This window comes from Rutidosis leptorrhynchoides, chromosome 2, assembly GCF_046630445.1.
Source record: "Rutidosis leptorrhynchoides isolate AG116_Rl617_1_P2 chromosome 2, CSIRO_AGI_Rlap_v1, whole genome shotgun sequence".
Lineage (NCBI taxonomy): Eukaryota > Viridiplantae > Streptophyta > Magnoliopsida > Asterales > Asteraceae > Rutidosis > Rutidosis leptorrhynchoides.
Genome location: NC_092334.1, coordinates 19000546 through 19027716, shown reverse-complemented (window position 1 = coordinate 19027716; position 27171 = coordinate 19000546). Strand labels below are relative to the sequence as shown.

At 35.2% G+C, this 27171-nt stretch overlaps 1 protein-coding gene across 1 annotated transcript; it reads left to right on the top strand.

Annotated features, from left to right (window-relative positions):
* Positions 1–1006: 1006 nt before the first annotated feature.
* Positions 1007–27171, top strand: LOC139887675 (uncharacterized). The gene is made up of 4 exons (XM_071870743.1): positions 1007–1438; positions 26185–26245; positions 26367–26654; positions 26756–27171. Exons 1-4 carry the CDS (start codon positions 1007–1009, stop codon positions 27169–27171), a joined length of 1197 nt encoding a protein of 398 aa, XP_071726844.1.

Below are 27171 nucleotides of genomic sequence, written 5' to 3'. Positions count from 1 at the left end.
ACGGATGTATCCGATGATATTATCTCTGTAAAACAAACGGCAAAGCGGGAGTCTCTGCGCCAGCCTCATCCTGAATCATCGTCGTCAACAACTTACGATCATACCTTAGGTACGCTTGCAAGCCTGATCAATTTTATTTCTTTCTATTTCTTTGGCTGTTAGTTGTTTTTAGATCTTATTTTAGAATTCCTTTTTATCCAGGTGTCGTTAATTACGGGCCTGCGCTGCAGTCACTTGCTCCGTTACTTCAACCTGGAGTTACAAAAGGCACCAGAAAAAGGAAGAAAAAAAAGGTGATGCGACAGATTTATCCGATGATATTGTCTCTGTAAAACAAACGGCAAAGCGGGCGTTTCTGCGCAAGTCTCATCTTGGATCATCGTCGTCAACAACTTACGATCATACGTCAGGTGCGCTTGCAAGCCTGATCAATTTTATGTCTTTCTTTTTCTTTGGCCGTTGGTTGTTTTCAAATCTTATTTTAGAATTCCTTTTTATCCAGGTGTCGTTAATTCCGGGCCTGCGCTGCAGTTACTTGCTCCGTTACTTCAACCTGGAGTTACACCCATATATAGTTTGTCAGCAGTTTTCGATTCTTCAGGTGGTGTACTTCTCTCATTGTACTCATTGCCTATTTTTTGTGTTTCTTTGGAGGTGTTATAGCTAGTACTTTTATTCATACTTTGCGAATGTTGCCGTATATTTGGTATTCTTGACCTTTTTTTTAGTTTTTTTGTATTTTTTAACGTTTACGGCCCTTCAATTTGTTTCATGGATTGATTTTCCACTTTCTTGCAGCTATCTCTCCTTTGTATCATGACTGTGGTGATTGCACATACGTTTGTGGCCAATGCGGGGCCCTGTTTTGGCATGCCGAGCACATAAAAGCATACTTCAAGTACAGAAAACTTCACTATCATTGTTGCTGTGAGAACGGTCGTGTGCAGTTGCCAAGTTATGAAGACCTCCTCAGGCTTTGAAGGAACTTTTAGAGACACGCGGTTTCATGGATTACGTCCGTGCTTACAACGAGATGTTCAATATGACCTCTTTCGGTGCTCACATTGATGAAGCCATAAATGATGGCCGGTCTCCGTACGTTTTCAAAATTTCTGGCCAGATTTACCATTGGATTGGTTCTCTGTGCCCTCAGTCGGGAACTCGCCCGAGATTTCTGCAGCTTTACATTTACGATACGGGTACCGAGGTTGAAAACAGAATGGCCCATTTTGGTGGCCGAGATTCAGATCAAATCTGTGAAGCTATTGTGCGAAGGCTGATTCATTTGCTTGATTCGCATAATGAACTTGTGAAGCTGTTCTGGACGGCCAGAGATAAATGTGATGCTGACGAGGTTCCTACTTTCAAGATTCGGTTGTTTAGTATTGCCGGGTCAAAGCAGCATAGCCTTCCTACTTCTGATGCAATAGGGGCTATTGTGATGACCCGGATTTTTCCGACTACTTGATTATACTATTTACATTATTTAATATTTCCGACTTGATAAACAATGAATTTTAATAAGTCTTGAACCTCCGGAAAGAGTTTTATATAAGCATTTGACTACCCTTTTATTCCTACGATTCACGAACGTCATAACTTGTATTAATTATATATATATATATATATATATATATATATATATATATATATATATATATATTAACTTGAAAATGTGATAATTAAATATCTCATTAAGTATATTAACAAGGTATTATATATACCTTTTCATACTATTAATTTAAAGAGTTTTCGAACAATATATACGTTACTTTTTAAACGACGTAATTAACTTATGTTAAAATGTATTTACATATAATATATTATGAGTATAAATACATCCTTAAAAGTATTGAATACACTTAATAATATACAAATAAGGAATAGATATATTCATATTTTCCGTTCATTTTTTCTCAAGAATTCTACTCGTATTTATACGATATTTATACGGTATTTATACAGTATTTATACGGTATTTATACGGTATTTGTACAGTATTTATACGGTATTTATACGCGTATTATATGCAGCTTCTAGAAGTATTTACTATTGATATATACCAATATAAATCTACAATTACGTATTTATACGGTGCTTCTAGAAGTATTTACTATTGGTATATATGAATAGTAATCTACAATTATTGATGTATTATGTCATGCATGACCTAATGATTTTTAATTTATCTTAGATATTTTTCACTAAAAACCAAATTTATGAGCCTATAAATAAGCATCATTTCTAACTCATTTTTACACATTCATTTTCTAAATTTTACTTCCAATTTTCACACACTTGCAAGAACTCTCTCAAGTTTTGTTCTACTACTTCTTTCTAGCAACTTTACATTCTAAACTTGAGGTAAAAACTCTACTTCAACTCTTGTTCAATACATATGTTTATAGCTATCTATATAAGAGTTTATAAACTAGAACATAGTTTAGTTGATTCTAAACTTGTTTGAAAAACTAATCTAATCTTTCTAGCTTAACTCTAATAACACTTATTTATATGTATTATGATGTTAAATTAAGTTAATATAAGAACTTATAACTTGTACATATGAAGAACACCTTGAAACTTAACATATATCGTTTAATCTCTATTAGGTAAAAAGCGGGCTGTTTTGGGTTGGGAATTAAAAACCTATCTTAGACTTTGAGTTCGAGGCTAAGACTTTGGAAATATGTTAATATATGTAAATAAGACTTCCGGTAATTTTTTTCATGATTTTAGACAAAGTGAAAGTATTTTTATCAAAAATCATATATCGGGTGGATGCCGGGATTCTTCCAAATCTGACCACCGGCACAAAAAGAGCGTAAAACTCTAAAAATTACTACTTGGGCTGAACTTTTTGAATTGGTTTTGGAAAATTAACTTCTTAAAGAATCCATATCAATTTGATTCACTTTAAACGGAGTTGTAATGAATATTTAGCGAGCAAAACAAAACCTGCTAAAATTAACTTTATATGGACGAAATTTATCTTATAAAAACTATATTAGCCATATCCTTGCGAACTTTTCATATATCCTATATATATTTGGACATGTTATCATTAGTATAACAAAATATTATAATCTTGGTACGTTCCATGACAATACGTATACAATACGTTCGGATAAATCGAAAGACACCATGTACACAATACGTCTGGGTTAATTCTAAGACAATACGCGTACCATGGGTCATGGTTGAGTCTATAATAATACGTATACAATACGCCGTGGGGTAATTCTAAGATTATATATACATACCGATTATTGGACTGTTGGACTGTTGGACTATTGGACTATTGGACAATATTTGGACTACTAACAAAGGACTACTAACATGAAAATGTTAAAAATTAATATATAAGTATTCTATGAACTTGCTTTATTTTATTCATATGTCGTATTATTATCTGAATCATTATTATTGTTATAGGTTCGTGAATCCAAGGACGACGACCATATTTTTAATAAGTTGAAAACTTATTATTAATATACTTTTACTACCGTGAGTATATAGTCCCATTTTTAAACTCTAAGAATATTTTGGGATGAGAATACATGCATTTTATGTTTTACGCTATGGACGCAAGTACTTAAAATATATTCTACGTTGAGTTGTACCACCTTGCATATCTTCCCTAATAGCTTGGTAACTAATATTTACATGTTGTAAGAACATGTAAGCGCGAATCCTATTGATAGATCTATCGGGTTTGACAACCCCAACCGGGCTAGTCGCTCTAGTATCGTAAACGGTTGTATAGTACTTCGTTTTTACTACACTTGGTACAGTGTAGGGAGATTTCATAATAAAGGGAATATGCCACATTATTGGTTAAGTATGGTTACCGAAGCGCTCAACAACTTATAGAATATCTTTATTGAAATGTTTATAACTATGAAATCTTGTGGTCTATATTTATATCGATGCTAGCTTTAAACCTATATATCTCACCAACCTTTGTGTTGACTATTTTAGCATGTTTATTCTCAGGTCCTTAAGAAAGTCTTTCGCTGTTGCATTATCTGAGCAAGCTGTGCATGGAGTCTCATGCTTTTGTTTAAATTAAGTGTTGCATTCAATAAAACCTTTGCCATGTAATATATTTGACTGTTATGGCACGTGTGTAGTATTTGTAAACCGATGTAATATGGGGATTATTCCTTAAATAATTGCCCACCTGTTTAAAACATGCATTATGTATAATAATGGTGTGTTTTTTTATGAAACGAATGCAATATTTTCTAAAAACATATCATATAGAGGTCAAATACCTCGCTATGGGACCAATGAATAACGTACTGCGTTTATAGTAATATGGACGGGTCATTTCAGTTGGTATCAGAGCGGAGGTCTTAGCGAACCAGGAATTGCATTAGTGTGTCTAACCGGTGTTTGTTAGGATGCATTAGTAAGTCTGGACTTTGACCGCGTCTGTTTTGAAAACCATTGCTTATCATTTTTGGTCAGAAATTGAATATTTTAACATGTAAATGTTATGTGGTATATTACTAACGCACTAGTTATTATATGATAGATGTCTGCATCTAGCTTTGAATTAGTATTCACTTTCAGCGACTCCGAAATCGAGTCCAAATCTTCAGCAAAGGTATCGATCATCAATTTGTCTGATGATGATGAAGACCCGAAAGAGGACACATTTTGGGAAGATTCACAATTTCCGGAAGAACCGGAAGTGAAAGAACCTGAAAATGATCCTGAGGAGGAGGAGGAAGTAAAAGAGATTAGCGAGAAAGAATTTAAAAAGGGAAAGGAACCTGTAGTGACCAAACCAAAATTTCCAAATCCGGAAATTAATAAAGCATTTGTTGTACAAAGTACTCCTGACATTTCTACCCCTAATCATCTTTGTCTTACCAACTCTATTGAGGTATCAAGTACCTCAGAACTCCGACCAAGATATAAACGTACCGCTCGAATAAGCGTTATGCCAGTACCTGATAAAAAGAGGCCCCGCCATTTTTAAAACCATTTCCGCTACGACATCACTTCACGCATTATATAATATTATCTAGTGTGCTTTACTTTATCCTACATATGTTTTATGTAAAATAAATTTATGTGAATAAGTGGTATTGTATTGTTGTACCATAATGCATTGATGAATAAAGCGTGAAATGATAATGCATTAGTTTTTCATGATAGAATATTATTTGGATGGTAGTAGTTAATTGTTGTACTAAGCTATTAAGTATGAACTTTAACGGGTAGGTAATACCCTAGAAATAATTATAAAATGCTAATAAGAAGAAAAGGCTTTTATAATAATGGGTTCATATTATTAATATGCCACGATGTACCATTAATTACTCGCTACATCTATAATATTCTATGTGATTAATTATCTTATATGTTTATTGAAGAAACATGGCTCGAGTGAATCGAATGACGGAACAAGAAATTGAAGAGCTTATCAACCAACGCGTAAACGACCGAGTGCTTTGGGTTGAAGCGGCAAGAGCAGCAGCAAACAACACAAATCCTTGTGTTGGATGCACATATAAAGAGTTTCGAGGTTGCAAACCTTCATCATTCAGCGGAACAGAAGGACCAGTCGGTTTAACCCTATGGTTCGAAAAGCTGGAGTCTATATTTAAAATTAGTGGTTGTGCGGAAGGGGATAGGACAACGTATGCTTCATGCACATTACAAGATGGTGCACTTACATGGTGGAAAAACTATGTAAAAGCTGTAGGGGCGATGCAGCATATGATACTCCTTGGGAGGAGTTGAAAAATATGCTAATCAACGAATATTGCCCAAGGAACGAGGTTAGGAAAATGGAAGCCGAGTTACGTAATCTGAAAGTTGTCGGCACGGAACTTACCAACTATAACGGGCGATTCATGGAATTAGCCTTGTTATGTCCTGAATTGGTACCAACAGAAGAGCGAAAGATTGAATTGTACAAGGATGGCCTGCCAAAAAACATCAAGGCCAATGTTACAGCATCCAAACCTAAGACAATTCATGAAGCTATCACCATGGCAAACGAGCTAATGGATCAGATCATTCTGGATAAGAATGCATCAAATACCAATGCCAAGGTATCAGATAACAAAAGAAAGTGGAATGGAAACCGTGATCAAGGTCACCAACAACAATCTCTCAAGAAACAGGAAACCATGCAAGGTGCGGGTAGTGGTTCAAGCTCGGGTTACAAAGGACGAAATACCTTATGTAACAGATGCCACAAACATCACTCTGGTTTTTGTAATGTGGTGTGCAACAATTGTGATCGAAGAGGCTGAAGATTGTAGGGTTCCCATTACAAATACAAATGGCACCAAGTGTAGTGACCCGAACTTTTCCATGTTTATATATATTAATTGAGATTGATATTTACATGATTAAATGTTTCCAACATGTTAAGCAATCAAACTTGTTAAGACTTGATTAATTGAAATAGGTTTCATATAGACAATTGACCACCCAAGTTGACCGGTGATTCACGAACGTTAAAACTTGTAAAAAAACTATATGATGACATATATATGGTTATATATATAGTTAACATGATATTATGATAAGTAAACATATCATTAATTATATTAACAATGAACTACATATGTAAAAACAAGACTACTAACTTAATGATTTTGAAACGAGACATATATGTAACGTTTATCGTTGTAACGACATTTAATGTATATATATCATATTAAGAGATATTCGTACATCATAATATCATGATAATATAATAATTTAAAATCTATTTTGATATTATAAACATTGGGTTAACAACATTTAACAAGATCGTTAATCTAAAGGTTTCAAAACAACACTTACATGTAACGACTAACGATGACTTAACGACTCAGTTAAAATGTATATACATGTAGTGTTTTAATATGTATTTATACACTTTTGAAAGACTTCAATACACTTATCAAAATACTTCTACTTAACAAAAATGCTTACAATTACATTCTCGTTCAGTTTCATCAACAATTCTACTCGTATGCACCCGTATTCGTACTCGTACAATACACAGCTTTTAGATGTATGTACTATTGGTATATACACTCCAATGATCAGCTCTTAGCAGCCCATGTGAGTCACCTAACACATGTGGGAACCATCATTTGGCAACTAGCATGAAATATCTCATAAGATTACAAAAATATGAGTAATCATTCATGACTTATTTACATGAAAACAAAATTACATATCCTTTATATCTAATCCATACACCAACGACCAAAAACACCTACAAACACTTTCATTCTTCAATTTTCTTCATCTAATTGAACTCTCTCAAGTTCTATCTTCAAGTTCTAAGTGTTCTTCATAAATTCCAAAAGTTCTAGTTTCATAAAATCAAGAATACTTTCAAGTTTGCTAGCTCACTTCCAATCTTGTAAGGTGATCATCCAACCTCAAGAAATCTTTGTTTCTTACAGTAGGTTATCATTCTAATACAAGGTAATAATCATATTCAAACTTTGGTTCAATTTCTATAACTATAACAATCTTATTTCAAGTGATGATCTTACTTGAACTTGTTTTCGTGTCATGATTCTGCTTCAAGAACTTCGAGCCATCTAAGGATCCATTGAAGCTAGATCCATTTTTCTCTTTTCCAGTAGGTTTATCCAAGGAACTTAAGGTAGTAATGATGTTCATAACATCATTCGATTCATACATATAAAGCTATCTTATTCGAAGGTTTAAACTTGTAATCACTAGAACATAGTTTAGTTAATTCTAAACTTGTTCGCAAACAAAAGTTAATCCTTCTAACTTGACTTTTAAAATCAACTAAACACATGTTCTATATCTATATTATATGCTAACTTAATGATTTAAAACCTGGAAACACGAAAAACACCGTAAAACCGGATTTACGCCGTCGTAGTAACACCGCGGGCTGTTTTGGGTTAGTTAATTAAAAACTATGATAAACTTTGATTTTAAAGTTGTTATTCTGAGAAAATGATTTTTATTATGAACATGAAACTATATCCAAAAATTATGATTAAACTCAAAGTGGAAGTATGTTTTCTAAAGTGGTCATCTAGACGTCGTTCTTTCGACTGAAATGACTACCTTTACAAAAACGACTTGTAACTTATTTTTCCGACTAGAAACCTATACTTTTTTTGTTTAGATTCATAAAATAGAGTTCAATATGAAACCATAGCAATTTGATTCACTCAAAACGGATTTAAAATGAAGAAGTTATGGGTAAAACAAGATTGGATAATTTTTCTCATTTTAGCTACGTGAAAATTGGTAACAAATCTATTCCAACCATAACTTAATCAACTTGTATTATATATTATGTAATCTTGAGATACCATAGACACGTATACAATGTTTCGACCTATCATGTCGACACATCTATATATATTTCGGAACAACCATAGACACTCTATATGTGAATGTTGGAGTTAGCTATACAGGGTTGAGGTTGATTCCAAAATATATATAGTTTGAGTTGTGATCAATACTGAGATACGTATACACTGGGTCGTGGATTGATTCAAGATAATATTTATCGATTTATTTCTGTACATCTAACTGTGGACAACTAGTTGTAGGTTACTAACGAGGACAGCTGACTTAATAAACTTAAAACATCAAAATATATTAAAAGTGTTGTAAATATATTTTGAACATACTTTGATATATATGTATATATTGTTATAGGTTCGTGAATCAACCAGTGGCCAAGTCTTACTTCCCGACGAAGTAAAAATCTGTGAAAGTGAGTTATAGTCCCACTTTTAAAATCTAATATTTTTGGGATGAGAATACATGCAGGTTTTATAAATGATTTACAAAATAGACACAAGTACATGAAACTACATTCTATGGTTGAATTATCGAAATCGAATATGCCCCTTTTTATTAAGTCTGGTAATCTAAGAATTAGGGAACAGACACCCTAATTGACGCGAATCCTAAAGATAGATCTATTGGGCTTAACAAACCCCATCCAAAGTACCGGATGCTTTAGTACTTCGAAATTTATATCATATCCGAAGGGTGTCCCGGAATGATGGGGATATTCTTATATATGCATCTTGTTAATGTCGGTTACCAGGTGTTCACTATATGAATGATTTTTATCTCTATGTATGGGATGTGTATTGAAATATGAAATCTTGTGGTCTATTGTTACGATTTGATATATATAGGTTAAACCTATAACTCACCAACATTTTTGTTGACGTTTAAAGCATGTTTATTCTCAGGTGAATATTAAGAGCTTCCGCTGTTGCATATTAAAATAAGGACAAGATTTGGAGTCCATGTTTGTATGATATTGTGTAAAAACTGCATTCAAGAAACTGATTTCGATGTAACATATTTGTATTGTAAACCATTATGTAATGGTCGTGTGTAAACAGGATATTTTAGATTATCATTATTTGATAATCTACGTAAAGCTTTTTAAACCTTTATTTATGAAATAAAGGTTATGGTTTGTTTTAAAAATGAATGCAGTCTTTGAAAAACGTCTCATATAGAGGTCAAAACCTCGCAACGAAATCAATTAATATGGAACGTTTTTAATCAATAAGAACGGGACATTTCAGTTGGTATCCGAGCGTTGGTCTTAGAGAACCAGAATTTTTCATTAGTGTGTCTTATCGAGTTTGTTAGGATGCATTAGTGAGTCTGGACTTCGACCGTGTTTACTTGAAAAATGATTGCTTAACAAATTTTGTTGGAATCTATATATTTTTAACATGTGAATATTATGTGATATATTAATCTCTTAACACGTTTGATATTATGTGATAGATGTCTACCTCTAGAACAAGTCCCATTGACTCACCTAATAATAATGAAGAGTCAAATGTAAATTGGAATGATTTGTGGACTGATTCACAAGTTCCCGAAGAGGAACCGGAAGAAGAGTCGGAACCGGAAGAAGAATCGGAACCGGAAGAAGAATCGGAACCGGATGAAGAAATAGAACCGGTGGGGGAAATAATAAAACGGTTAAGTAAAATAAAATCCTCAACCAACCGACCAAAGTTAATTATGGTCAATGGTGTTTCCACCAAGGAAGCAAAATATTGGGAGGATTACCAATTCTCCGATGAATCGGATTCCGACGAGAATTCCGATGATGTTATAGAAATTACCCCAACTGAATTTAAAAAGGCAAAAGAAAATAATAAGGGAAAGGGCATAAAAATAGAGAAATCTAATTCCAACCCCGATGAACTTTATATGTATCGTCAACCCCCGAAGTCCTTAAGTTGTAACAATGACCCGGGAACCTCTAAACCACCAGGTTTTTCTAAACCAATGTGGACAACGACGGCTCGTATTAGGGGAACATCATATATCCCTAGAAACTTGGCAAAACGAACCAAAACCGAAGAAGGAGAAACGAGCGAGTCGGAATAAGATAGTTGTATTCGTGTGGTGTAATATATGGAATATAGTGTTCTTATGCTTTATGATATATGTAAAAATTGCTTGTATTAATAAGTATTTTTTTTATGAATCTAACTCTTGTCTATTTTACAGTTTAAAAACACAAAATGGATAGACAACCCAATATTTTAAGAGACCTACCCGGAGACATGATTGATGAAATCTTGTCTAGAGTCGGCCAGAATTCTTCGGCACAACTATTTAAGGCGAGATCAGTTTGTAAGATATTCGAAGAACGTTCCAAGAATGTCTTGGTTTATAAGAGACTTTCGTTTGAAAGATGGGGGATATCACATTGGGAAACCCATAAGTTACGATGTGTTTACTTTGACGCATATATTGCGGGGAACCCAAATGCTATTTTACGCAACGGGTTAAGAAATTATTTTGACTCAATATATCCGAATATTGGACTTCGTGATTTAGAAAAAGCGGCTAACATGCAACATAAAGAAGCATGTTATGCTTACGGATTAGTAATGTTCGCTTCTCACCAAAGTGAGAACAAGAACATCGGGCTACAACTATTAAACAAAACGTTTCCACAAGTGACGGAGTCGGTAATTGGGGTAAGAAATGAGGTTTTTAGATTATTACGGGACTGTTGGACATTACGTAACCCTCGTCCCTTTGACGACGTTACAACACGCTGTCTTATCAACGGCCATAACGGTTATGTTGCACAAGACCAAGGATGGGAAGTGGTCCTAGTAAAACCAGAATGCATGACTTGTTTCTGGACGTATGAATTACGTGTCTTTATTGCCTTTGCTGAACGACTTGTGTACTAGCTAGAATTATCTTCACAACTATCTTGTATCAAAGTTATTGTGTGCTATATTTCATGCTTTATGTAAAATAAGCGGTATTGTAAGTTTGTAAAATATTGTGTAAAAGTTTGAACGCGAAATATTATTATAATCAGTTTTTCATATAGAATTGAAGTAGTTGAATTGTATATTAGCTACTAAGTATGAACTTAACGGGTAAGTACTACCCGAATTTAAACTTATAAAATGCTAATATGAAGAAAAAGCTTTTATAAATGAGTTCATATTATGCTACGAAATACTATTAACTACTCTTAATATTCTGTATGATTAACTTGTTCCATTTGACTATTTTGAAGGAAATGGCACCGACTACTCGACATACCGTGAATATGAATGAAGAGGAATTCCGTACTTTTCTAGCTTCAAACATAGCCGCAGTACAGGCTGCGCTACATACCAACAATAACCTTGGATCTAGCAGTACAGGAAATCGTGTAGGATGCACCTACAAAGAATTCACTGCCTGTAAACCTTTGGAATTTGATGGAACCGAAGGACCGATCGGATTGAAACAGTGGACCGAGAAGGTCGAATCGGTGTTTGCCATAAGTAAGTGTACTGAAGAGGACAAAGTGAAGTACGCTACGCATACCTTCACAGGTTCTGCGTTAACATGGTGGAATACCTATCTAGAGCAAGTGGGACAAGACGATGCGTACGCACTACCGTGGTCAGTATTCAAGCACTTGATGAACGAGAAGTACCGTCCCAGAACCGAGGTCAATAAGCTCAAGACAGAACTTAGAGGGTTACGAACCCAAGGATTTAATATTACCACGTACGAAAGACGATTCACAGAATTGTGCCTATTGTGTCCGGGAGCATTCGAAGATGAGGAAGAGAAGATCGACGCGTTTGTGAAAGGATTACCGGAAAGAATCCAAGAAGATATAAGTTCACACGAGCCCGCCTCCATACAACAGGCATGTAGAATGGCTCACAAACTAGTGAACCAGATTGAAGAAAGAATTAAAGAACAGACTGCTGAAGAGGCCAATGTGAAGCAAGTCAAAAGAAAGTGGGAGGAAAACGGTGATAAGAATCACCAATACAACAACAACAGCAATTACAACAATAATCGCAACAATTATCCCAACAATCGCAACATCAATCGCAACTACAACAAACGGCCCAACAACAACAACAACAACAACAACAACAGCAACTACAACAATCATCCCAACAACAATAATAACCGCAACAACAACAACAATCAGAAGCAACTATGCCAAAGGTGTGAAAAGAATCACTCGGGGTTCTGCACCAAATTTTGCAACAAGTGTAAAAGAAATGGTCATAGCGCGGCGAAGTGTGAGGTCTACGGACCAGGGGTTAATAGAACGAAAGGAACAAATGGTGTCGGAACGAGTAATGGCGGAGCAAGTAGTGTCGGAGCAAGTTATGCCAATGTAGTTTGTTATAAATGTGGAAAACCAGGCCACATTATTAGAAATTGCCCGAACCAGGAGAACACGAATGGACAAGGCCGTGGAAGAGTTTTCAATATTAATGCGGTAGAGGCACAGGAAGACCCGGAGCTTGTTACGGGTACGTTTCTTATTGACAATAAATCTGCTTACGTTTTATTTGATTCGGGTGCGGATAGAAGCTATATGAGTAGAGATTTTTGTGCTAAATTAAGTTGTCCATTGACGCCTTTGGATAGTAAATTTTTACTCGAATTAGCAAATGGTAAATTAATTTCAGCAGATAATATATGTCGGAATCGAGAAATTAAACTGATTAGCGAAACATTTAAGATTGATTTGATACCAGTAGAGTTAGGGAGTTTTGATGTGATAATCGGTATGGACTGGTTGAAAGAAGTGAAAGCGGAGATCGTTTGTTACAAAAATGCAATTCGCATTATACGAGAAAAAGGAAAACCCTTAATGGTGTACGGAGAAAAGGGCAACACGAAGCTACATCTTATTAGTAATTTGAAGGCACAAAAACTAATAAGAAAAGGTTGCTATGCTGTTCTAGCACACGTCGAGAAAGTACAAACTGAAGAAAAGAGCATCAATGATGTTCCCATTGCAAAAGAATTTCCCGATGTATTTCCGAAAGAATTACCGGGATTACCCCCACATCGATCCGTTGAATTTCAAATAGATCTTGTACCAGGAGCTGCACCAATAGCTCGTGCTCCTTACAGACTCGCACCCAGCGAGATGAAAGAACTGCAAAGCCAATTACAAGAACTTTTAGAGCGTGGTTTCATTCGACCAAGCACATCACCGTGGGGAGCTCCTGTTTTGTTTGTCAAGAAGAAAGATGGTACATTCAGGTTGTGTATCGACTACCGAGAGTTGAACAAACTTACCATCAAGAACCGCTACCCACTACCGAGAATCGACGACTTATTTGATCAACTACAAGGCTCGTCTGTTTATTCAAAGATTGACTTACGTTCCGGGTATCATCAAATGCGATTGAAAGAAGATGATATTCCAAAGACTGCTTTCAGAACACGTTACGGTCATTACGAGTTTATGGTCATGCCGTTTGGTTTAACTAATGCACCAGCTGTGTTCATGGACCTTATGAACCGAGTGTGTGGACCATACCTTGACAAGTTTGTCATTGTTTTCATTGATGACATACTTATTTACTCAAAGAATGACCAAGAACACGGTGAACATTTGAGAAAGGTGTTAGAAGTATTGAGGAAGGAAGAATTGTACGCTAAGTTTTCAAAGTGTGCATTTTGGTTGGAAGAAGTTCAATTCCTCGGTCACATAGTGAACAAAGAAGGTATTAAGGTGGATCCGGCAAAGATAGAAACTGTTGAAAAGTGGGAAACCCCGAAAACTCCGAAACACATACGCCAGTTTTTAGGACTAGCTGGTTACTACAGAAGGTTCATCCAAGACTTTTCCAGAATAGCAAAACCCTTGACTGCATTAACGCATAAAGGGAAGAAATTTGAATGGAATGATGAACAAGAGAAAGCGTTTCAGTTATTGAAGAAAAAGCTAACTACGGCACCTATATTGTCATTGCCTGAAGGGAATGATGATTTTGTGATTTATTGTGACGCATCAAAGCAAGGTCTCGGTTGTGTATTAATGCAACGAACGAAGGTGATTGCTTATGCGTCTAGACAATTGAAGATTCACGAACAAAATTATACGACGCATGATTTGGAATTAGGCGCGGTTGTTTTTGCATTAAAGACTTGGAGGCACTACTTATATGGGGTCAAAAGTATTATATATACCGACCACAAAAGTCTTCAACACATATTTAATCAGAAACAACTGAATATGAGGCAGCGTAGGTGGATTGAATTATTGAATGATTACGATTTTGAGATTCGTTACCACCCGGGGAAGGCAAATGTGGTAGCCGATGCCTTGAGCAGGAAGGATAGAGAACCCATTCGAGTAAAATCTATGAATATAATGATTCATAATAACATTACTACTCAAATAAAGGAGGCGCAACAAGGAGTTTTAAAAGAGGGAAATTTAAAGGATGAAATACCCAAAGGATCGGAGAAGCATCTTAATATTCGGGAAGACGGAACCCGGTATAGGGCTGAAAGGATTTGGGTACCAAAATTTGGAGATATGAGAGAAATGGTACTTAGAGAAGCTCATAAAACCAGATACTCAATACATCCTGGAACGGGGAAGATGTACAAGGATCTCAAGAAACATTTTTGGTGGCCGGGTATGAAAGCCGATGTTTCTAAATACGTAGGAGAATGTTTGACGTGTTCTAAGGTCAAAGCTGAGCATCAGAAACCATCAGGTCTACTTCAACAACCCGAAATCCCGGAATGGAAATGGGAAAACATTACCATGGATTTCATCACTAAATTGCCAAGGACTGCAAGTGGTTTTGATACTATTTGGGTAATAGTTGATCGTCTCACCAAATCAGCACACTTCCTGCCAATAAGAGAAGATGACAAGATGGAGAAGTTAGCACGACTGTATTTGAAGGAAGTCGTCTCCAGACATGGAATACCAATCTCTATTATCTCTGATAGGGATGGTAGATTTATTTCAAGATTCTGGCAGACATTACAGCAAGCATTAGGAACTCGTCTAGACATGAGTACTGCCTATCATCCACAAACTGATGGGCAGAGCGAAAGGACGATACAAACGCTTGAAGACATGCTACGAGCATGTGTTATTGATTTCGGAAACAGTTGGGATCGACATCTACCGTTAGCAGAATTTTCCTACAACAACAGCTACCATTCAAGCATTGAGATGGCTCCGTTTGAAGCACTTTATGGTAGAAAGTGCAGGTCTCCGATTTGTTGGAGTGAGGTGGGGGATAGACAGATTACGGGTCCGGAGATTTTACAAGAAACTACCGAGAAGATCATCCAAATTCAACAACGGTTGAAAACCGCCCAAAGTCGACAAAAGAGCTACGCTGACATTAAAAGAAAAGATATAGAATTTGAAATTGGAGAGATGGTCATGCTTAAAGTTGCACCTTGGAAAGGCGTTGTTCGATTTGGTAAACGAGGGAAATTAAATCCAAGGTATATTGGACCATTCAAGATTATTGATCGTGTCGGACCAGTAGCTTACCGACTAGAGTTACCTCAACAACTCGCGGCTGTACATAACACTTTCCACGTCTCGAATTTGAAGAAATGTTTTGCTAAAGAAGATCTCACTATTCCGTTAGATGAAATCCAAATCAACGAAAAACTTCAATTCATCGAAGAACCCGTCGAAATAATGGATCGTGAGGTTAAAAGACTTAAGCAAAACAAGATACCAATTGTTAAGGTTCGATGGAACGCTCGTAGAGGACCCGAGTTCACCTGGGAGCGTGAAGATCAGATGAAGAAGAAATACCCGCATCTATTTCCAGAAGATTCGTCAACACCTTCAACAGCTTAAAATTTCGGGACGAAATTTATTTAACGGGTAGGTACTGTAGTGACCCGAACTTTTCCATGTTTATATATATTAATTGAGATTGATATTTACATGATTAAATGTTTCCAACATGTTAAGCAATCAAACTTGTTAAGACTTGATTAATTGAAATAGGTTTCATATAGACAATTGACCACCCAAGTTGACCGGTGATTCACGAACGTTAAAACTTGTAAAAAAACTATATGATGACATATATATGGTTATATATATAGTTAACATGATATTATGATAAGTAAACATATCATTAATTATATTAACAATGAACTACATATGTAAAAACAAGACTACTAACTTAATGATTTTGAAACGAGACATATATGTAACGTTTATCGTTGTAACGACATTTAATGTATATATATCATATTAAGAGATATTCGTACATCATAATATCATGATAATATAATAATTTAAAATCTATTTTGATATTATAAACATTGGGTTAACAACATTTAACAAGATCGTTAATCTAAAGGTTTCAAAACAACACTTACATGTAACGACTAACGATGACTTAACGACTCAGTTAAAATGTATATACATGTAGTGTTTTAATATGTATTTATACACTTTTGAAAGACTTCAATACACTTATCAAAATACTTCTACTTAACAAAAATGCTTACAATTACATTCTCGTTCAGTTTCATCAACAATTCTACTCGTATGCACCCTTATTCGTACTCGTACAATACACAGCTTTTAGATGTATGTACTATTGGTATATACACTCCAATGATCAGCTCTTAGCAGCCCATGTGAGTCACCTAACACATGTGGGAACCATCATTTGGCAACTAGCATGAAATATCTCATAAGATTACAAAAATATGAGTAATCATTCATGACTTATTTACATGAAAACAAAATTACATATCCTTTATATCTAATCCATACACCAACGACCAAAAACACCTACAAACACTTTCATTCTTCAATTTTCTTCATCTAATTGAACTCTCTCAAGTTCTATCTTCAAGTTCTAAGTGTTCTTCATAAATTCCAAAAGTTCTAGTTTCATAAAATCAAGAATACTTTCAAGTTTGCTAGCTCACTTCCAATCTTGTAAGGTGATCATCCAACCTCAAGAAATCTTTGTTTCTTACAGTAGGTTATCATTCTAATACAAGGTAATAATCATATTCAAACTTTGGTTCAATTTCTATAACTATAACAATCTTATTTCAAGTGATGATCTTACTTGAACTTGTTTTCGTGTCATGATTCTGCTTCAAGAACTTCGAGCCATCTAAGGATCCATTGAAGCTAGATCCATTTTTCTCTTTTCCAGTAGGTTTATCCAAGGAACTTAAGGTAGTAATGATGTTCATAACATCATTCGATTCATACATATAAAGCTATCTTATTCGAAGGTTTAAACTTGTAATCACTAGAACATAGTTTAGTTAATTCTAAACTTGTTCGCAAACAAAAGTTAATCCTTCTAACTTGACTTTTAAAATCAACTAAACACATGTTCTATATCTATATTATATGCTAACTTAATGATTTAAAACCTGGAAACACGAAAAACACCGTAAAACCGGATTTACGCCGTCGTAGTAACACCGCGGGCTGTTTTGGGTTAGTTAATTAAAAACTATGATAAACTTTGATTTTAAAGTTGTTATTCTGAGAAATTGATTTTTATTATGAACATGAAACTATATCCAAAAATTATGATTAAACTCAAAGTGGAAGTATGTTTTCTAAAGTGGTCATCTAGACGTCGTTCTTTCGACTGAAATGACTACCTTTACAAAAACGACTTGTAACTTATTTTTCCGACTAGAAACCTATACTTTTTTTGTTTAGATTCATAAAATAGAGTTCAATATGAAACCATAGCAATTTGATTCACTCAAAACGGATTTAAAATGAAGAAGTTATGGGTAAAACAAGATTGGATAATTTTTCTCATTTTAGCTACGTGAAAATTGGTAACAAATCTATTCCAACCATAACTTAATCAACTTGTATTATATATTATGTAATCTTGAGATACCATAGACACGTATACAATGTTTCGACCTATCATGTCGACACATCTATATATATTTCGGAACAACCATAGACACTCTATATGTGAATGTTGGAGTTAGCTATACAGGGTTGAGGTTGATTCCAAAATATATATAGTTTGAGTTGTGATCAATACTGAGATACGTATACACTGGGTCGTGGATTGATTCAAGATAATATTTATCGATTTATTTCTGTACATCTAACTGTGGACAACTAGTTGTAGGTTACTAACGAGGACAGCTGACTTAATAAACTTAAAACATCAAAATATATTAAAAGTGTTGTAAATATATTTTGAACATACTTTGATATATATGTATATATTGTTATAGGTTCGTGAATCAACCAGTGGCCAAGTCTTACTTCCCGACGAAGTAAAAATCTGTGAAAGTGAGTTATAGTCCCACTTTTAAAATCTAATATTTTTGGGATGAGAATACATGCAGGTTTTATAAATGATTTACAAAATAGACACAAGTACATGAAACTACATTCTATGGTTGAATTATCGAAATCGAATATGCCCCTTTTTATTAAGTCTGGTAATCTAAGAATTAGGGAACAGACACCCTAATTGACGCGAATCCTAAAGATAGATCTATTGGGCTTAACAAACCCCATCCAAAGTACCGGATGCTTTAGTACTTCGAAATTTATATCATATCCGAAGGGTGTCCCGGAATGATGGGGATATTCTTATATATGCATCTTGTTAATGTCGGTTACCAGGTGTTCACTATATGAATGATTTTTATCTCTATGTATGGGATGTGTATTGAAATATGAAATCTTGTGGTCTATTGTTACGATTTGATATATATAGGTTAAACCTATAACTCACCAACATTTTTGTTGACGTTTAAAGCATGTTTATTCTCAGGTGAATATTAAGAGCTTCCGCTGTTGCATATTAAAATAAGGACAAGATTTGGAGTCCATGTTTGTATGATATTGTGTAAAAACTGCATTCAAGAAACTGATTTCGATGTAACATATTTGTATTGTAAACCATTATGTAATGGTCGTGTGTAAACAGGATATTTTAGATTATCATTATTTGATAATCTACGTAAAGCTTTTTAAACCTTTATTTATGAAATAAAGGTTATGGTTTGTTTTAAAAATGAATGCAGTCTTTGAAAAACGTCTCATATAGAGGTCAAAACCTCGCAACGAAATCAATTAATATGGAACGTTTTTAATCAATAAGAACGGGACATTTCACCAAGACTCCTGCAACCAATGCAAATAGAACTGCCTTGGCTACTGTTACTTGTTACGGGTGTGGGAAACAGGGTCATATTAAGAGCCAGTGCCCGAATCCAGAGAAGAATAATGGACCTGCACGTGGAAGAGCGTTTAATATTAATGCTAGAGAGGCGTATGAAGACCCGGAGCTTGTTACGGGTACGTTTACCATTAATAACTTATCAGCATCTATTATATTTAATACTGGTGCCGATAGAAGTTACATGTGTAGAGATTTTTACGCTAAATTAAATTGTTCATCATTACCTCTAGATGCTAAGTACATGATTGAGTTAGCTAATGGTAAACTAATTAAAGCCGATAAAATTTGCCGTGATTGTAAAATAAATTTAGCCGGAGAAGTGTTTAAAATTAATTTGATACCCATAGAATTAGGAAGTTTTGATGTAATAGTTGACATGGACTGGATGTCCAAAATAGGAGCTGAAGTTGTGTGTGCCAAGAAGACAATTCGCATTCCTCGTAAGAATAAAACGCCAGTAATGATTTATGGAGAGAAGGGTAACTCAAAGCTAAAACTTATTAGCTGTTTGAAAGCCCAAAAGTGTTTGAAGAAAGGGTGCTATGCTATCTTAGCACATGTTAATAAAGTTGAAACGAAGGAGAAAGAGAAGAGCATCAATGATGTGCCTGTGGCAAGAGATTTTCCTGAAGTCTTTCCGGAAGAGTTACCGGAATTACCTCCATTTAGATCTGTAGAATTTCAAATAGATCTAGTACCAGGAGCTGCACCAGTGGCTCGTTCTCCATACAGACTTGCACCGTCTGAGATGAAAGAGTTACAAAGCCAGTTAAAAGAACTACTGGACCGTGGATTCATTCGACCAAGCACTTCACCGTGGGGTGCTCCGATTTTATTCGTTAAGAAGAAAGATGGATCCTTCCGCATGTGTATAGATTACCGTGAACTAAACAAGTTAACTATCAAGAATCGGTACCCATTACCGAGAATTGACGACTTGTTTGATCAGCTGCAAGGATCACGTGTGTACTCCAAGATCGATCTAAGATCGGGTTATCATCAGTTGCGAGTTAAAGACGAAGATATTCCGAAAACCGCATTTCGAACACGCTACGGTCATTATGAATTTTTGGTCATGCCGTTCGGGTTGACCAACGCACCAGCTGTATTCATGGACCTCATGAATAGGGTATTCAGTCCGTACTTAGATAAGTTTATTAACGTCTTTATTAATGACATTCTTATTTATTCTAAGAATGAAACAGAACATGAACAACATTTAAGGTTGGTGTTGGAACTGTTAAAGAAAGAACAGTTATACGCAAATTTTTCTAAGTGCGCCTTTTGGCTGAAGGAAGTACAGTTCCTTGGTCATATTGTCAGCAGTGAAGGAATTCAGGTTGATCCAGCCAAGATTGAAGCTATTGAAAAGTGGGAGACCCCAAAGACTCCAACGCAAATACGCCAATTTTTGTGTCTTGCTGGCTATTACAGAAGGTTTATTCAAGATTTTTCCCGGATAGCCAAACCATTGACAGCATTAACACACAAAGGGAAGAAGTACGAATGGACTTCTGAGCAGGAAGCCGCATTTCAATTATTGAAGAAGAAGTTGACTACATCGCCTATTCTATCGTTACCTGAAGGAAACGATGATTTTGTAATTTATTGTGACGCTTCGCAATAAGGTTTTGGTTGTGTCCTCATGCAACAAAAGAAGGTTATTGCATATGCATCCCGACAACTAAAGATTCATGAACAAAATTATACGACTCATGATCTAGAATTGGGAGCAGTGGTGTTTGCATTAAAGACTTGGAGACACTACTTGTACGGGGTTAAATGTACTGTGTATACCAATCATAAAAGCCTTCAACATATCTTCAACCAAAAACAACTGAACATGAGGCAACGTAGGTGGTCGAGCTGATAAACGACTATGACTGTGAAATTCGCTATCATCCCGGGAAAACAAATGTAGTAGCAGATGCTTTAAGCAGGAAGGAAAGAGAGCCAATTCGAGTACGAGCAATGAATATGAAGATTCGTACGAACCTCACCACCCAAATTAAGGAGGCTCAACAAGGAGCTCTTTCTGAAGAAAACTTTGGAAATGAGATGCTTAAAGGGATAGATAAGCAGCTTGTTACACGGGAAGACGGAACCCGATATTTTGCTGGACGCATTTGGGTACCGAAGTTTAAAGGGTTAAGAAAATCGGTACTAGACGAAGCACATAAAACAAGATACTCGATACATCCCGGAGCAGGAAAGATGTATCAAGATCTTAAGGCGCACTTTTGGTGGCCAAATTTGAAAGCTGATATTGCAATGTACATCGAAGAATGTTTGACTTGCTCTAAAGTCAAGGCGGAACATCAGAAACCGTCAGGTCTGCTGCAACAACCAGAAATCCCAGAATGAAAGTGGGAATGTATTACAATGGATTTCATCACGAAGCTACCAAAGACTACATGGGGTTACGATACCATTTGGGTAATTGTCGATCGTCTCACCAAGTCCGCACATTTCCTACCTATGAAGGAGAAGGATGGGATGGAAAAATTGGCACGACTATACTTAAAAGAAGTTGTCTCTAGACATGGAGTACCTATCTCCATTATATCCGACCGTGACAGTAGGTTTACGTCAAGGTTCTGAAAATCACTACAGGAGGCCCTAGGAACTCATTTAGATATAAGCACCGCATATCATCCGCAAACCGATGGACAAAGTGAAAGGACTATACAGACTCTTGAAGACATGCTTAGAGCATGTGTGGTCGATTTCGGAAGCGGATGGGATAAATATCTACCATTAGCAGAATTCTCGTATAACAACAGTTACCATACGAGTATTAAAGCTGCACCATTTGAAGCACTTTATGGAAGAAAGTGTAGATCCCCGATCTGTTGGTATGAAGTAGGAGACCGACAACTAACTGGTCCCGAGATCATACAGGAGACTACAGAAAAGATTGTGCAAATCAAGGAGAGATTAAAGACCGTCCAAAGTCGTCAAAAGAGCTATGCCGATGTTCGAAGGAAGCCATTGGAATTTCAGGTTGATGACATGGTTTTGTTAAAGGTGTCACCTTGGAAAGGTGTGATACGCTTTGGTAAGAGGGGTAAACTGAACCCAAGATACGTAGGACCATTCAAGATCATCGAACGTATTGGACCAGTGGCTTATAGACTTAAGCTACCACAACAACTTGCTGGAGTACACAATACCTTTCACGTCTCGAACCTAAGGAAATGCCTTGCAAAAGAAGACCTCACTGTTCCTCTTGAAGAAATCCAAATCGACGAGAAACTGAATTTTATAGAAGAACCTGTCGAAATCATGGACCGTGAAGTCAAAAAGCTCAAGCAAAGTAACATACCTATAGTTAAGGTTCGTTGGAATGCTCGAAGAGGTCCCGAGTTCACTAGGGAAAGAGAGGACCAGATGAAACAGAAGTATCCACATCTGTTTACAAACACCGCCCATTGAATAGGTACTACTTCAAATTTCGGAACGAAATTTCTTTAACGGATAGGTACGGTGATGACCCGGATTTTTCCGACTACTTGATTATACTATTTACATTATTTAATATTTCCAACTTGATAAACAATGAATTTTAATAAGTCTTGAACCTCCGGAAAGAGTTTTATATAAGCATTTGACTACCCTTTTATTCCTACGATTCACGAACGTCATAACTTGTATTAATTATATATATATATATATATATATATATATATATATATATATATATATATATATATATATATATATATATATATATATATATATATATATATATATATATATTTAACTAGAAAATATAATAATTAAATATCTCATTAAGTATATTAATAAGGTATTATATATACCTTTTCATACTATTAATTTAAAGAGTTTTCGGACAATATATACGTTACTTTTTAAACGACGTAATTAACTTATGTTAAAATGTATTTACATACAATATATTATGAGTATAAATACATCCTTAAAAGTATTGAATACACTTAATAATATACAAATAAGGAATAGATATATTCATATTTTTCGTTCATTTTTTCTCAAGAATTCTACTCGTATTTATACGATATTTATACGGTATTTATACAGTATTTATATGGTATTTATAAGGTATTTATACAGTATTTATACGGTATTTATATGCGTATTATACGCAGCTTCTAGAAGTATTTACTATTGATATATACCAATAGAAATCTACAATTACGTATTTATACAACATTTATACGCGTATTATACGCAGCTTCTAGAAGTATTTACTATTGGTATATACGAATAGTAATCTATAATTATTGATGTATTATGTCATGCATGACCTAATGATTTTTAATTTATCTTAGATATTTTTCACTAAAAACCAAATTTATGAGCCTATAAATAAGCACCATTTCTAACTCATTTTTACACATTCATTTTCCAAATTTTACTTCCAATTTTCACACACACTTGCAAGAACTCTCTCAAGTTTTGTTCTACTACTTCTTTCTAGCAACTTTACATTCTAAACTTGAGGTAAAAAAACTCTACTTCAACTCTTGTTCAATACATATGTTTATAGCTATCTATATAAGAGTTTATAAACTAGAACATAGTTTAGTTGATTCTAAACTTGTTTGAAAAACTAATCTAATCTTTCTAGCTTAACTCTAATAACACTTATTTATATGTATTATGATGTTAAATTAAGTTAATATAAGAACTTATAACTTGTACATATGAAGAACACCTTGAAACTTAACATATATCGTTTAATCTCTATTCGGTAGAAAGCGGGCTGTTTTGGGTTGGGAATTAAAAACCTATCTTAGACTTTGAGTTCGAGGCTAAGACTTTGGAAATATGTTAATATATGTAAATAAGACTTCCAGTAATTTTTTTTCATGATTTTAGACAAAGTGAAAGTATTTTATCAAAAATCATATATCGGGTGGATGCCGGGATTCTTCCAAATCTGACCACCGGCACAAAAAGAGGGTAAAACTCTAAAAATTACTACTTGGGCTGAACTTTTCGAATTGGTTTTGGAAAATTAACTTCTTAAGGAATCCATAGCAATTTGATTCACTTTAAACGGAGTTGTAATGAATATTTAGCGAGCAAAACAAAACCTGCTAAAATTAACTTTATATGGACGAAATTTATCTTATAAAAACTATATTAACCATATCCTTGCGAACTTTTCCTATATCCTATATATATTTGGACATGTTATCATTAGTATAACAAAATATTATAATCTTGGTACGTTCCATGACAATACGTATACAATACGTTCGTATAAATCGAAAGACACCATGTACACAATACGTCTGGGTTAATTCTAAGACAATACGCGTACCATGGGTCATGGTTGAGTCTATAACAATACATATACAATACGCCGTGGGGTAATTCTAAGATTATATATACATACCGATTATTGGACTGTTGGACTGTTGGACTATTGGACTATTGGACTATATTTGGACTACTAACATGAAAATGTTAAAAATTAATATATAAGTATTCTATGAACTTGCTTTATTTTATTCATATGTCGTATTATTATCTGAATCATTATTATTGTTATTGGTTCGTGAATCCAAGGACGACGACCATATTTTTAATAAGTTGAAAACTTATTATTAATATACTTTTACTACCGTGAGTATATAGTCCCATTTTTAAACTCTAAGAATATTTTGGGATGAGAATACATGCATTTTATGTTTTACGCTATGGACGCAAGTACTTAAAATATATTCTACGTTGAGTTGTACCACCTTGCATATCTTCCCTAATAGCTTGGTAACTAATATTTACATGTTGTAAGAACATGTAAGTGCGAATCCTATTGATAGATCTATCGGGTTTGACAACCCCAACCGGGCTAGTCGCTCTAGTATCGTAAACGGTTGCATAGTACTTCATTTTTACTACACTTGGTACAGTGTAGGGAGATTTCATAATAAAGGGAATATGCCACATTATTGGTTAAGTATGGTTACCGAAGAGCTCAACAACTTATAGAATATCTTTATTGAAATGTTTATAACTATGAAATCTTGTGGTCTATATTTATATCGATGCTAGCTTTAAACCTATATATCTCACCAACCTTTGTGTTGACTGTTTAAGCATGTTTATTCTCAGGTCCTTAAGAAAGTCTTCCGCTGTTGCATTATCTGAGCAAGCTGTGCATGGAGTCTCATGCTTTTGTTTAAATGAAGTGTTGCATTCAATAAAACCTTTGCCATGTAATATATTCGACTGTTATGGCACGTGTGTAGTATTTGTAAACCGATGTAATATGGGGATTATTCCTTAAATAATTACCCACCTGTTTAAAACATGCATTATGTATAATAATGGTGTGTTTTTTTATGAAACGAATGCAATATTTTCTAAAAACATATCATATAGAGGTCAAATACCTCGCTATGGGACCAGTGAATAACATACTGCGTTTATAGTAATATGGACGGGTCGTTTCAGCTATTGTCTTTGATACTGGCCCACAGGCAGTTTCGGATTACGATGTAATAATCCACCCGAAGACTGAGTACCCAAGGCGGGTTAACAAACTCCATCCGTTGTATATGTCGCTGCAATTTCCATTGATGTTCTTTTTTGGCGAGCGAGGGTTCCATACCGATTTAAAGTTAGTTAATGCTCCAGGTTCCATTGGTGGTCGGGTTAAGAAAATGACGATGAATATGTTATATTGCTACCAGCTTCATGATAGGTTCCAATCTTACAGCCTCATGTTGAGGCTCGGGCGACTCTTTCAGCAATACGTTGTCACGGTCTATTATAGTATTGAATTAGATCGGATGGATTACATTCGGAAGAAGTAGAAGGACATCAGAAAAGATTACCTTTCGGGTTTATATGATGCTATTAGCAGAGGTGATCAAATATGTGCAGACGTGGGTAGCAGAACTATTCTCCCAGCTTCTTTCACCGGTGGTCCCCGTTATATGTACAGCCACTACCTTGACGCGCTGGCTATTTGTCATGTCTTTGGAAATCCACAGTTCTATGTCACTTTCACTTGCAATGTTAGGTGGCCCGAAATAGCTTGGTATCTGCAGCCTTTTCCTCGGCTAACCGCATCAGACCGGGCTGATATTGTCGCGCGTGTTTTCCATTTCAAAGTCAAACAATTTGTTAGGTTTTTGAAAGACGACAGCCCACTTGGTGATTTAAGAGCAGGTAATAGTACAGTTCATTTTTCCCTTACTTTTGTATTTATTTGATGCTGTCGTTTATTATTTTTTGGCCCGTTGTTGACTTTTTTTCTTCCTTTTTTCCAGTATATACCATTGAATTCCAGAAAAGAGGGTTGCCGCATTGTCACAGATTGGTGTGGTTGCATTCCTCACCCTCATCACCTATAAGCGAAAGAATAGATGATTACATATCTGCTGAACTTCCTGACCCGAGAACCGACCTCGCTGGTTATGCAGTGATCTCCGCGACTATGATGCACGGACCTTGTGGCATTGCAAACTCACGCGCACCATGCATGGAAAGTTCTGCCTGCACAAAAAAATTTCCCAAAAAATACAACGAAAAAACCTTCTTTGATGTTGATGGTCGTGCACACTACCAAAGGCGTAATACTAGTGTGTATACAACGCGGTCAGGGGTCCAACTCGATAATAGTTATGTAGTTCCTTACAATAGACTACTTTGTATGACTTTCCAAGCTCATATAAATGTTGAATGA